Consider the following 11,749-nt stretch of genomic DNA (forward strand, 5'->3'; position numbering starts at 1 on the left):
TTCTACCATCAAAGAACTGAGCATCAGGGAAATCCTTTGATCTCCAGGGACCAAAGGTAAAATGAGTAGAGGCTGATGTTCCCAAATGGAGCAGAGGAACTAAAATCCAGGTTAAAGACATGATCTATAGGAAATCAACCAAAGAAAGCTTAGATTTGCTCATTATTTCATTCAAATTTAATAATGATAATAATGACCTGCCATTTTATTTTAATTTTAATATGATTTTATTGACTTCAGAGAGGAAGGGAAAGGGAGAGAGAGAGATGGAAACATCAATGAGGAGATAGAATCATTGATTGGCTGCCTCCTGCATGCCCACACTGGGGATTGAGCCTGACCAGGAATCAAGCCGTGACCTCCTGGTTCATAGGTCGACCCTCAACCACTGAGCCACGCCAGCTGGGCCCCCCCTTTTTTTGTAAATCCTCACCCAAGAAGTGAGGCTATTTTTCCATTGATTTTTTAGAGAGTGGAAGGGGAGATAGAGGAGTGAAAGAGGAATCGATTGGTTGCCTCCCCCACACACCCTGACTGGGGGTTTGGAATCAAACGTGCAATCCAAGTAAGTGACTGGAAACTGAACCAGCGACCCTCGGGTGTGCAGGCACACTCTAACTACTGAGCAACACCAGCCAGGGTGACCACCATTATTTGAGTGCTTACTATGCACCATGTACATGGGTACACTATACTATGTACTGGACATATTTACCTCATTTAATTCTCAGCAACAACCTTATAAATTTAGGAGGTATTATTTTACCCATTTTATAATGAACAAATGGCAGTTCAGAGAGATTGCATAACTCTCCCAGGATCACACAGCCAGGACATGTAAAGGCTGGGATTTGAACCCAGGTGTGTGAATTCAAAAGCTCATGCTCTCAAATATTGGGTTAGACACCTGATGAACATGGCCATTAAACAGGTTCAAAGAGAAACTCCTCGTCTTTGCTCAAAACTTGTTCCTCTTCCACCTGCATTCCCCATAAAAGAGTGATGACAAAGCAGAATATGATTAATGTATTACTAATTAATTATTACTAATTAGTAATTATCAGCCAGTGTTGAGTAAGTTCTTCAACTCCCCAACCCCCACTGCCACATCCCATTGCCCAAGCCAGAAATCTGGGAGTTTTGATCCCAGACCTAATATCTCACTAGTTTTGTTGATTCTCTCTCATATATATCTTCAACATTTTTATATGTTCACTGTCCTCACTGTTGCTGCCTTAGTTCATGGCTGTCTCCTGCCCGATTAGATGCTCCCGGGAGTCCCTCTCCTAGGCACTGCATGATGGATTTATACTCATCTCCCCGGTATAGACTGCATGATGACAGGGCTCCACCCGGTGTGATTCTAGTTCTTGGCACACAATAAGCACTAAATCAATATTTGACCAAAAATAGCCAGGAATTATTATTTTCATGCCAATGTTATGGGCTGCAATGCGGCCCTTCAAGAGTCATATGTTGCAGTCTTAACTGCCAGGACTTCTGAATGGTCTGGACATAGGGCCTTTATAGAGGTAATTAAATTAAAGTGGGGTCATTAGGGGTGGACCCTAATCCAACAGGACTAGTTGGAGAAGAGGAGATTAGGACAATGGAAACACAGACAGAGGGACGACCATGTAAGGACACAGCAAGAAGGCAGCCACCTACAAGCCAGAGAGACCACAGGAGAAACAAACCCATGGATTCCATGACCTTGGACTTCTAGCCTCCAGAATTCTGAGACAGTAAATTCTGTTGTTTAAGCCACTCAGTCTGTGGTCTTTTGTTATGGCAGCCCCCGTAGGCTAGAAAGGAAATCAGATTCAGAGGTTGAAGAACTTACCCAACATTGGCTGGTAATTACTAATTAGTAATAATTAATTAGTAATACATTACTCATGTTCTGCCTTGTCATCACTCTTTTATCTTGTGTACGAACTCTTATAACTGATTTAACTCTTTTAATATTTAACTTCTTGAGTGTTTGGATATTTTACTTCAACTGGCATTCAGGCAAGGATCCTATCTCACTCTTCTCAGTATTCCCAGACTTTTTAGCTCTTTAACAATCAATTTCCAATGCATTTTGTTGTTGTTCTTGTATGGTTGACTGACACATTCAAAACGCTAAAAGGAGCTTGATGGAGGTTCCTGATCCTCAAGGAAAACATGCCCAAGAGGGGCCACCATCTCCAGCAATAGGATATGACTTATCTCTGAACCTCCACATATAAACATCTGGATGACTGGTGACTGGTCTAAGACATTATGGAGGGCAATAGTGTGCATCTTTGAGGTTAGAATTGTCCACTTTTTTTAAAAAAAGGAGTGTGTGTGTGTGTTGGCAAGTAATGGGAGACGAGGCCTCTGGGGAACAGGAGCTGTAACTTCAGAGTGTAGCCCTTTTGAAAACAGAAGGGACCTAAATCACTGAGCAGGCAGGTGGCTTCATGCCAGAGGCAGATGACCCAGTAAGAGAGGCAGAGAACCTGCAAACAAGTCTGGCTCCTGAGTGACAGCCCCCTCTGCCGAGCAGACCCGTACATGTCTCAGAGACAAAGGCCCATAGGGCAGCAGCCCCAATGCATGTTTTATATTCAGGAATGAAGAAACTTCTCCGGTATCATACAAAATGAAATTCGGGGGGGGGGGGGCTTACAGAAGTGAGAGAAAATTCCCATTAGATGAATTGTAAGATTCCCTCTAGATTTCCTTGCTGACACACCTCTACAGTTTAGTGCAGGCTGGTCTGGTGTCCCATGAGCAGTTCTCAAACACGAGCATAAGATGCCTAACTCTAAGGATTCTTCCAAGTGGCTTAATGGCTCAGAATATTTTGACCAGGCCAGTTTCATGGTGCATATGGTGGGGAAAGTAGCACTTACTAGGCCCATTCCCTCTCGCTGATGCATTCAGCAGGAGGGCTTACTATGTACCAGGCCCCAACCAGCTGAGAGCAGAAACAGACACAGACCTATTCTCCTGCAGCTTCCAAGTCCCGGCCACTTACACACCAACCTGGTGGTCTTCGGGTGATTTTTTTTCTTCCTTTTTTCTTCCTACTGCAATGAACATGTTACTTCAATAAAGAACAAAATAAAACCCTTTATTTTTAAAAATATTTTTATTGATTTCAGAGAGGAAGGGAGAGGGAGAGAGAGATAGAAACATCAATGATGAGAGAGAATCATTGATCAGTTGCCTCCTGCACATCCCAGACTGGGGATCAAGGAAGCAACCCAGCCACATGCCCTGACCAGGAATCGAACCGTGACCTCCTGGTTCATAGGTTGATGTGCAACCACTGAGCTATGCCAACTGAGCTAAAACCCTTTATTTTTAACAATATTACCTTTATCTTCTGATTTGTGTCCTAAATCCCTTCTGAAGGTGTTAGTCACAAAAACTGGGAATGGTTATACTCTACGCTACGTATTATTCTGAGTCTAATCAGGAGACAGAAACGACACAGTAATTTAAGCACAGGAAGCTTAATACAAAGAGGCATTAAGCTATGAACCGAGAGTAAATATAAAGATAAAAAGAGAACTCTCACCCAGCGGGTGTGGCTCAGTGGTTGAGCATCAACCTATGAACCAGGAGGTCATGGTTCAATTCTCAGTCAGGGCACATGCTGGGGTTGTGGGTTGCAGGCTTGATCCCCAGTACAGGGTGTGCAGGAAGCAGCCAATCAATGATTCTCATCAATCATTGATGTTTCAATTTCTCTATCCTTCTCCCTCTCTGAAATCAATTACAAAATATTTAAAAACTAGTCTATGGTAATCTCTCTCTGCTTTCCAAATCTGAAATCACTAAAATATATATATATATATATATATATATATATATATATATATATATATATATATATATATATATAAAATAAAGAGCCCTGGCTGGTTTTGCTTAATGGTTAGAGCATCAAACCTGCTGACTTGGAAGGGGAGCCCCTCGTAAAGGCTGGAGTTCAGACCTCATTGGAGAAGATGTGATTGCAGCGCATAGGGACAACACAGAATTTTGTCTGGGGAATAGCTGTTCCATAGTTGCCAGGCAAGCAGGAAATAATCTTCAAGGGAGGGATGAGGCTGGTGAGAGGGCATCACAGCACAAGGCTTAGAGCATGTGGTGTCTGCCTCAAGAAGGCTCAGTGGGGAAGGTGCTCATTAGGCTTGGCTCTGGGCTGCAAGGTCACCAAGGGACTGCTCTAGGCACGCAGCTGGAGTAGGACGCCACAGGATGTGCCCACACACTTGCACCTCCCATCATGCAGCAGGAGCAAGAAAAAGCAAAAAGCACCGCACACAGGAACCAGAAAGAGAAGCACCCTCCTCCTGCAACATCGCTCCGGCTCCCTCTACTGGCCAACCTTAGCATCGTGCTCACTGGCAAGTAGAAAATGCCTACAATCCTTTATCCCGGAGCAGATAAAGAGTGAATTCGGAGGTGTAAGAAAATAGAGAACTGCCACAAGCTGTTATCAGTAATTAGAACAGGTATTGGTAATATTTTTCTGTAAAGAACCTGACAGTAAATATTCTAAGCTTTGGGAGTCATACAACCTTTGCCAAAACTATTTAATTATGTCATTTTTTTTTTTCATGAAAAGCAGTATAGATAATATGTAAACAAATAAGCATGACTGTGTTCCAATAAAGTTTGATTTACAAACAGCCAGTGGATGTGGCCCATAGTTTACCAACCTCTGGTTTAGAACTTTGGAGTGAATAATCTCTATTCTGTGAATAGAATTATATTAAGAAGGGGAATGGAACATAAGTGCAGAGCTGAGGTGGGTGGTGGGAGATGATCCAAAGGAATTTAAATGATAGTAATTCCTACACTAGATAAGGTGTTTTGTGGGGTTTTTGTCCAAAATAAGTGAGTGCTATGGACTGAATGTTTGTCTCCCCCGTCCCCCACTTATATGTTGGAACCCTAATCCCCAGTGCAATGGTATTTGGAGATGAGGCCTTTGGGATATGATTAGGTCATGAGGATAGAACCCTCATGATGTATTTGTGTCCTTACAAGAAAGGCAGGCGAGAGCCTGCTATCTCTCTGGTTTCCTCCCTGTGAGAATACAACCAGAAAATGGCCATCTGCAAGCCAGAAAGGGAGTCCTCACCAGGCATCAGATCTGCCCGCCCCTTGATCTTGGACTTCCCAATCTCCAGAACTGTGAGAAATAAAGTGTTGTTTAAGCCAGTCAGTGCATACTTTGTTACAGCAGCCCAAACTGACTGCGAGCTATTATATTAAAGGGTCTAACAGGGTTCTTAACAAATTGTTATTTCTAGGGGTGTATCTCGATCTATATTATTCATTCCTCCTTTGAGAAGTTGAGGCTCAGAGGGGCTAAGAAACTTGCCTCAAAACACACAGCCTGGTTGAGCTGGCATTTGAACGACTAGTGTGTATAACTCTTTTTTTTAAAAAAATGTATTTCTTTATTGATTTCAAAGAGGGAGAGAGAGAAACATCAATGATGAGAGAGAATCATTGATCAGCTGCCTCCTGCACTCCCCCTACTGGGGATCGAGCCCACAACCCAGGCATGTGCCCTTGGCCGGAATCGAACCTGGGACCCTTCAGTCCGCAGCCGACGCTCTATCCACTGAGCCAAACCGGCTAGGGCTAGTGTGTATAACTCTTAAGCCTCCCTCTAAAGAAAAGGTTGAACAGGTTTGCTTTAAAACCCCTTTAACAGGTTAGGGCTGACTAAGCTTAGGGTCTTTCAGCTGTGACACACCACGCACTGTATGTTCCGTATCTATCTGAGCCACCTCTTCACTGCTCCATGGGACTTGGGGAGCAAGGCGAACCAACAGAAACATTAACCTTATGCTGCTTGCTGTGCCACACGTAACAAAGTCCTTTGTTTCTGATCCAAGAGTCTCATGTCTTCTGCCAGCATCTGTGACCCTTTTCGCATGCAAGAAGTACAAAATCTCACACCCTTCAGTCTTTAACAGTCTCATGCAAATGTCAAGAGTCAATAACTCTCACTTTCTCATCTCTCACTGCACTTCAACTTCCTGTGGTTTGGCATGAGCCCCCAGTACAATGCTGCAGCTGTGTTTGCTGATGTCACCAAAGACACTCTGACCACAGTTCAGTGGCTATATTATTCCAGGAAAAATCTTCTGGGCACACCCTCCTTCTGAAGTGCGCTACCGTTCGCTTCCATGAGACCACACTTTCCTGTCTGTCCTCACTGGTCCCTTTTATGGACTCCTGGTCCTTCAGCAGCCCCATCAATGACCTGCCCACCTCCCTATTGCTCCACCAGCCCTCCCTGGTGATCTCACTCACACTATTGGTTTTAGGAACCTTACGCACGGTGATGATGCCTTAAACTCTAGATCCAGTCCAGGCCTCTGACACAACTTACCCAGCCACCTGCCGAGCAGCAACACCTCCACCTCAAGGGGTCCAAAAGGAACCCATCGGTCCCTGGCCCTCCATACCAACCACCTAATCCTCCCTTCTGCTTCCACGCTCTCAGTCTGTGGTACAACCAGACATCTCATTGCTCCTGTAAGTCATCTTTGACCACTCACTGCTCCCCACACCCCAGAGCCAAGCTGTCTTTGAGTATTGCTTTACTCTCTATTTTAGGAATCTGTACCCCTAACTCTCACCACGCTGCTCCTACACTGCTGTTCCCTTTCAGGCCCCAATCATTCCTGCTTTGGGTGTGACTGCAATGTCCAGCTAACTGGGCTTCCTGCCTCCTTTCAGCCCTCTTAAAGCACTCACCGCATTGTCGCCAGAGTTATATTCCTAATATATAAATCAAATCATATCACTTCCCTGCTTTAAGCCTTTCACTTGCTCCTCACTGCCTGACAATGTGAAGGTTATTAGCAACATGGCTTACCCAGCTCTCTGTTATATCCTACCCAACCTCCAACCCCCTCTCCCTCAAGGACTCCTCCTTCTGACTCCTGTGGCCACTATCACTCAAAATAGAGGTGGAGGGAGGAGGTGTCTCAAAATAATACTCACTGAGTGGTACTAATTTGTGTTATCCTGAATCAGGAAGTCCCAAAATGCTGCATTAAACACTAGTCACATCTTATGTCTGCCTCAAACCTACCTGAATGTCCTTAGTTTTTCTTAAAAAATAATATCACAGTTTGGATCAGGAGCCATATCTCTTCCCCATTATTCACAATCAATTTTGCTTCTTAATAATCCCCTTGAGAAATAAACCAAACTATTCCCTAAAGTATTGTAAGAAGTATATAGTGTGTGTGTGTGTGTGTGTGTGTGTGTGTGTGTGTGTGTGTGTGTGTTTTAATTCCTCTTCTTCACCCTAACAAACCAACACCCTTGAGTGTCCACCAGGAGGCGCCAGGGGTATAAAAACCTGCGGTACTTTCATGGCTGGAGAGGCGGCGGTGGATGCAGCAGCGATGGAACCAATTCTCTTTCTGAGAATCAGTGCGAGGAAAGGGAGAAGAGCTGCGTTATCTTAGGGAAACCATATCGCTCTCCCCCTTCCGCGAGTAGGTAGTGTGTGGGGTGTGTGCGGGGCCCATGGAGAGACGCTGGTGGCGGCTGCAGTGGCAGCTGGGGCTCCTACTGAGGCTGCAGCCGGCAGTAACCCGACCCCGCCGGCGCGGGGACTGAAGAGGCGCGAGGGAGAGCGGCGAGCTGCTAACAAAAGCCCTCCGCGCAGGGCCAGATCCCAGGACGTGCGGTAAGTGAACCGGCTCGGGGCCGGGAGCCGCAGGGCTGCAGGAGCCCCTCAAATCCACCTCGCTGGGATACGGTGGGGGCGAGGGGGGGCCTCGGAGGGCATCTGGGGGCAGGTGTCTAAGCCTAGACTGGGGGTGGATGGTGCCTTTAGCACATCAGACTTGGAGGGATCGGGTGCATCTGGGAGGACCTAGGCACCTTCTTCATCCCCGGCAAACACGGGGGTGGAGGTGGGGGGGTGGGGGTGGCGTGGTCACAGCTCCCAGCAAACCCTGACCAAGAGGCAGGAGAAAGATCGATCACCCCCCCCCCCTCCCCCAGAGGCCTTTTGAGATTGAGGCATTTCTCTCAGCCCTTCCATCCCCTCTGGACCCCATGCCTGGGTCTCCTTTGGCAGGGAGAAATCAACCATAACTTCTTCCTTAGGCCAATGGGGTCTTCGCAGCAGGGCACTGTGGAGGATGAACAGGCCTCTTCCTTTTTTTGTTCTTGAAAAGCGGCATCCCCGGTTGCCCGCCTAAGCTACAAACAAATAGGCTAATCCTCCCGGGAATCCTCCAGCGGCCTCCCTGCCCGGCTACTGCCTGCACCTCGATTTTTTCATCTTAACTTGCAGCAGGAAGAAAAAGCATCTAACGGGCCAGACGCCCCGGGGAGCTTGGCCACCGCCTCTGCCCGCACTCCGGGGGCTCAGGGAGATTAGGCTGCTCGCTGTGCACCCGTACCCACACCCCCACCCTGGGCTGCCTGGGTTTTCGGGGCATCCTTATTATGATCTATGTCCCATGTGGCCTCTAAACCTCATCCCAAAGCGGCTTAAGTTGGGATGGGATGGATATGAATGGGGAGGGGGGAGGAACTGCTCTCAAATGTACCCCGCGATTTCCCTTCATGTCATTCGCAGAGACCCCACAAAAGGACACGTTTCCGCTATGGTGGACCCCATACCTGGAGAGGAGAAGGCGGGAGCCGAGGCTGGAGGCTCCGGAGGAAACGGAGCCGCCGCGTCCGTGCCCCCTGGCGCCCAAGGAGCCGAGCAGCCCGCGGCCCCTTCGGCCTCGGCCTCCGCGGCGGTGCCCCGCAAAGCTGAAGTCCCATGCGCAACAGAAGGCGGGCGGCGGGAGCAGTCCCCGCTGCTGCACCTCGACCTCTTCAACTTCGACTGTCCGGAGGCTGAGGGCAGCCGCTACGTGCTGACCAGCCCCCGCTCGCTCGAGGCCTGCGCCCGCTGCGCCGTCAAACCAGTGGAGCTGCTGCCACGGGCCCTGGCCGACCTGGTACGCGAGGCCCCAGGCCGCTCCATGCGAGTGGCCACCGGCCTGTACGAGGCTTACGAGGCGGAGCGGCGCGCCAAGCTGCAGCAGTGCCGGGCCGAGCGCGAGCGCATCGTGCGCGAGGAGAAGCGGCGCCTCTTCACGCCCTTGGGCCACGCGGCCGCCGCGGCCTCCGCGGCCTCGGCCCCCAGCGCGGGCAGCAGCAGCAGCTGCAGCAGCGCCAGCCTCCCGGCCTCGCCCGCGCCGCGTGCGGCCCGCAAGGCATCCTCCAGTCCGTCCCCGGCTCGGCCCCAGCCTCCGCCCCCGGGCTCGCGGGCTGGTAGAAAAAGCCACTCACTGGACTCACTGTCCCGCCGGCGTGAGGGCGCCCTCAGTTCTGAGTCCGGCGCGTCGTCATCATCCTACAGCGGGGAGAGCCTGCGGGAGCTGCGCTGGCCACCACGGGCGTCGGCCAGGAGCAGCTGCCCCGCGGGATCCTTGTCCTCTGCCCCCAACCCTCTGGGCCGCCCCTCTGCCCTGGCCCTGGTGCCGCTCACGGCCCGCAGCTTCAGCCTGGGCGATCTGAGCCACTCGCCGCAGACAGCTAAGCATGTGGAGCGCATCGTGCGCCAAGTGCGCGCCGAGCGGGGCCTGCGCGGGGTCCCGGAGCGCGACCGAAAGATCGCGGCGCTGATGCTGGCGCGACACCAGGAGGAGCGCCTGTTGCTGGAGCAGCGCGCCGCGGCCCACGGCCAATGGGAGCAGCAGCGCGTGTGCGCCGAGCAGCGCCGGGAGCGCGAGGAGCGCGAGAAGCAGCGCGTCCTGGAGCAGGGCCGTCGGGCCTGGGCCGCGCAGGTGGAGGAGCGGCGCGGCCGCCGGGGTCGCGAGGAGCGCGAGACGGCACGGCGACGACAGCAGCAATGCGAGCTTAGCGAGGAGCGGCGCCGGGCGCTGGCCGAGCGCCAGAGCCTGCTGCGGCGGGAGCGGGCTGAGCGCGCGGCCCGGGAGGACCGGTTGCGCAAGCTGCAGCAGGAGCAGAACCTGAAGCAGCGGGAGGAAGGCCTGCAGGAAGGGCGCGAGCGGGCCGAGCAAGTCCGCCGAGAGCGCGCCCAGCGCGTGGCTTGTACCAAGCAGCGGCAGGAGGGCCAACTGCAGCGGGAGAAGCGGAAACTGAGCAGGGCCGAGCAGGCGCGCCACCGGGCGCTCCTTCAAGGCCGGGCCCGCCAGGAGCACGAGGAGCGCGAGGGCCTGCGGAGCTCGCTGGAGGCCAGCTTGGGTCGCGCGCAGGAGAACTACGAGCACTTGGTGGAGCAGCGTACCCGGGAGTTGCGGGAGCGGGCCCGGAGGGAGGAGCTGCAGGGTCGGCGGGCCAAGGAGGCGGCGGAGCGCAAAGATCGCGAGCATCAGGCGCACCTGGAGGCGCTGGCCCGGGCCGGCGAACGGCGGCTGCAGCACGCGACGCAGGTGGCGGAGGAGGCGGTGCAGCAGAAGGCGCGGCGCGTGGGACAGAGCCGTTTGGAGAAGGAGCGAGCCCAGCGTGCCAAAAAGGAGAAGGTGGAGAGGGACGAAGACTGCCGCCGGCGGGAGCTGCTCCAAGCCATCGGGCGCAAGCTGGAGCGCAGCGAGCAGCTGTCACGGGAGCGGCGTAGCGCGCTGGAGAGCGCACGCTCCACAGCCCGGGCCTCCTTCCACGTGCGCGAGAAGGTGCGCGAGGAAACCAACACGCGCTCCTTCGACCGCATGGTGCGGGAGGCCCAGCTGAACGCCAGCCTGGACCGCAAATGACTGACACCTGGCGAGGGCCAGACTGCCACGCTCAGCCCTGCGGGGCATCCCCTTGGCCACTTTGACCAAACCTTGGGAGTCCTCCGTTGGGTCGCAGCACATACACCTCTCGAATTTTCCGACCAATAAGGCAATAAGAGGACTAACATGCCAGACCTGTCATCTCGCAACCTTTGTTTTTAAAAACTGACTTCGTACGGAAATGACAAAGCACAATCTTTGACCATATCCACCCATAGTGGGAGCTCTGGCACCGGCTTTTGCCAAGCTATCTTGTGTGTCTTTTTGGTTGGAATAGAAAAGAGCTGGGAGACAGGGGCTGGGTCGGGCAGTCATCCCAGGCACCTCTCATACATTGATGTCTGAGACCACTGCCCTTACTCAGCTGAGGAGGCATCTCCGTGGCTCCTCCATCTTTAAAATATGGCAAGTTTCACAAAGCTCAGAGGCCACAGAAAAGCACAGCAACTGGAAGGTGTTAGGCCACACCCAAGTGACCCCCCAAAAAGCTATTGATTTTTGTATACTTGACTTTGAATCTGCCACTGAGAGCAAATTCTGGTCTTTGTCCTGATAGTTTTCTTTATTCCCCCACGTTTTCTAGTTAGACAATCACCTACAAATAACGATCAATTTGTGTCTTTTTCTCCCCTCTTATTCTCCCAAGTGACACACACACACAAATCAGGAGATTTGGTAACGCTGTTTAGCCTTAGTGGAAGCCCCCAGCGCCTGGGGGAGGCGGGTTCCTTAGGCAGCAGTGTTCCACAGGATTAAGCGTGCTTGCAGGGTAGTTTCAGGGGAGGGTCTGATGCCCACCTCTTGGTGTGGGGCTCACTCCTCACAGACAGCAGCCATGCCTTAAGAAGCAGTGCTACCTTACGTGCCTGCCCAGGCCAGTCCTGCCTAAGTCTCCAGCCCCGGATGCAGTCCCAAGGGTTGGCCCGGGGAGTTTGGACTGTAGGATTCCCTCTGTGAAGGAATCATCACAATGGCTCTAA

At 51.6% G+C, this 11,749-nt stretch overlaps 1 protein-coding gene across 1 annotated transcript; it reads left to right on the forward strand.

Annotated features, from left to right (window-relative positions):
- The first annotated feature begins 7,396 nt into the window (after window positions 1-7,396).
- CCDC177 (coiled-coil domain containing 177) lies at window positions 7,397-11,071 on the forward strand. Its single transcript, XM_059692163.1, has 2 exons — window positions 7,397-7,711; window positions 8,615-11,071. The coding sequence occupies exon 2, from the start codon at window positions 8,643-8,645 to the stop codon at window positions 10,746-10,748; it is 2,106 nt and encodes a 701-aa protein (XP_059548146.1). The 5' UTR covers window positions 7,397-7,711; window positions 8,615-8,642; the 3' UTR covers window positions 10,749-11,071.
- Window positions 11,072-11,749: the final 678 nt, after the last annotated feature.

The sequence above is a fragment of the Myotis daubentonii genome, chromosome 1 (genome assembly GCF_963259705.1).
Source record: "Myotis daubentonii chromosome 1, mMyoDau2.1, whole genome shotgun sequence".
NCBI classification, from domain to species: Eukaryota; Metazoa; Chordata; class Mammalia; order Chiroptera; family Vespertilionidae; genus Myotis; species Myotis daubentonii.

What these genes read in the sequence shown, in the direction of transcription:
- CCDC177 (XM_059692163.1), top strand. Translation starts at nt 8,643, where the DNA reads ATGGTGGACCCCATACCTGGAGAGGAGAAGGCGGGAGCCGAGGCTGGA.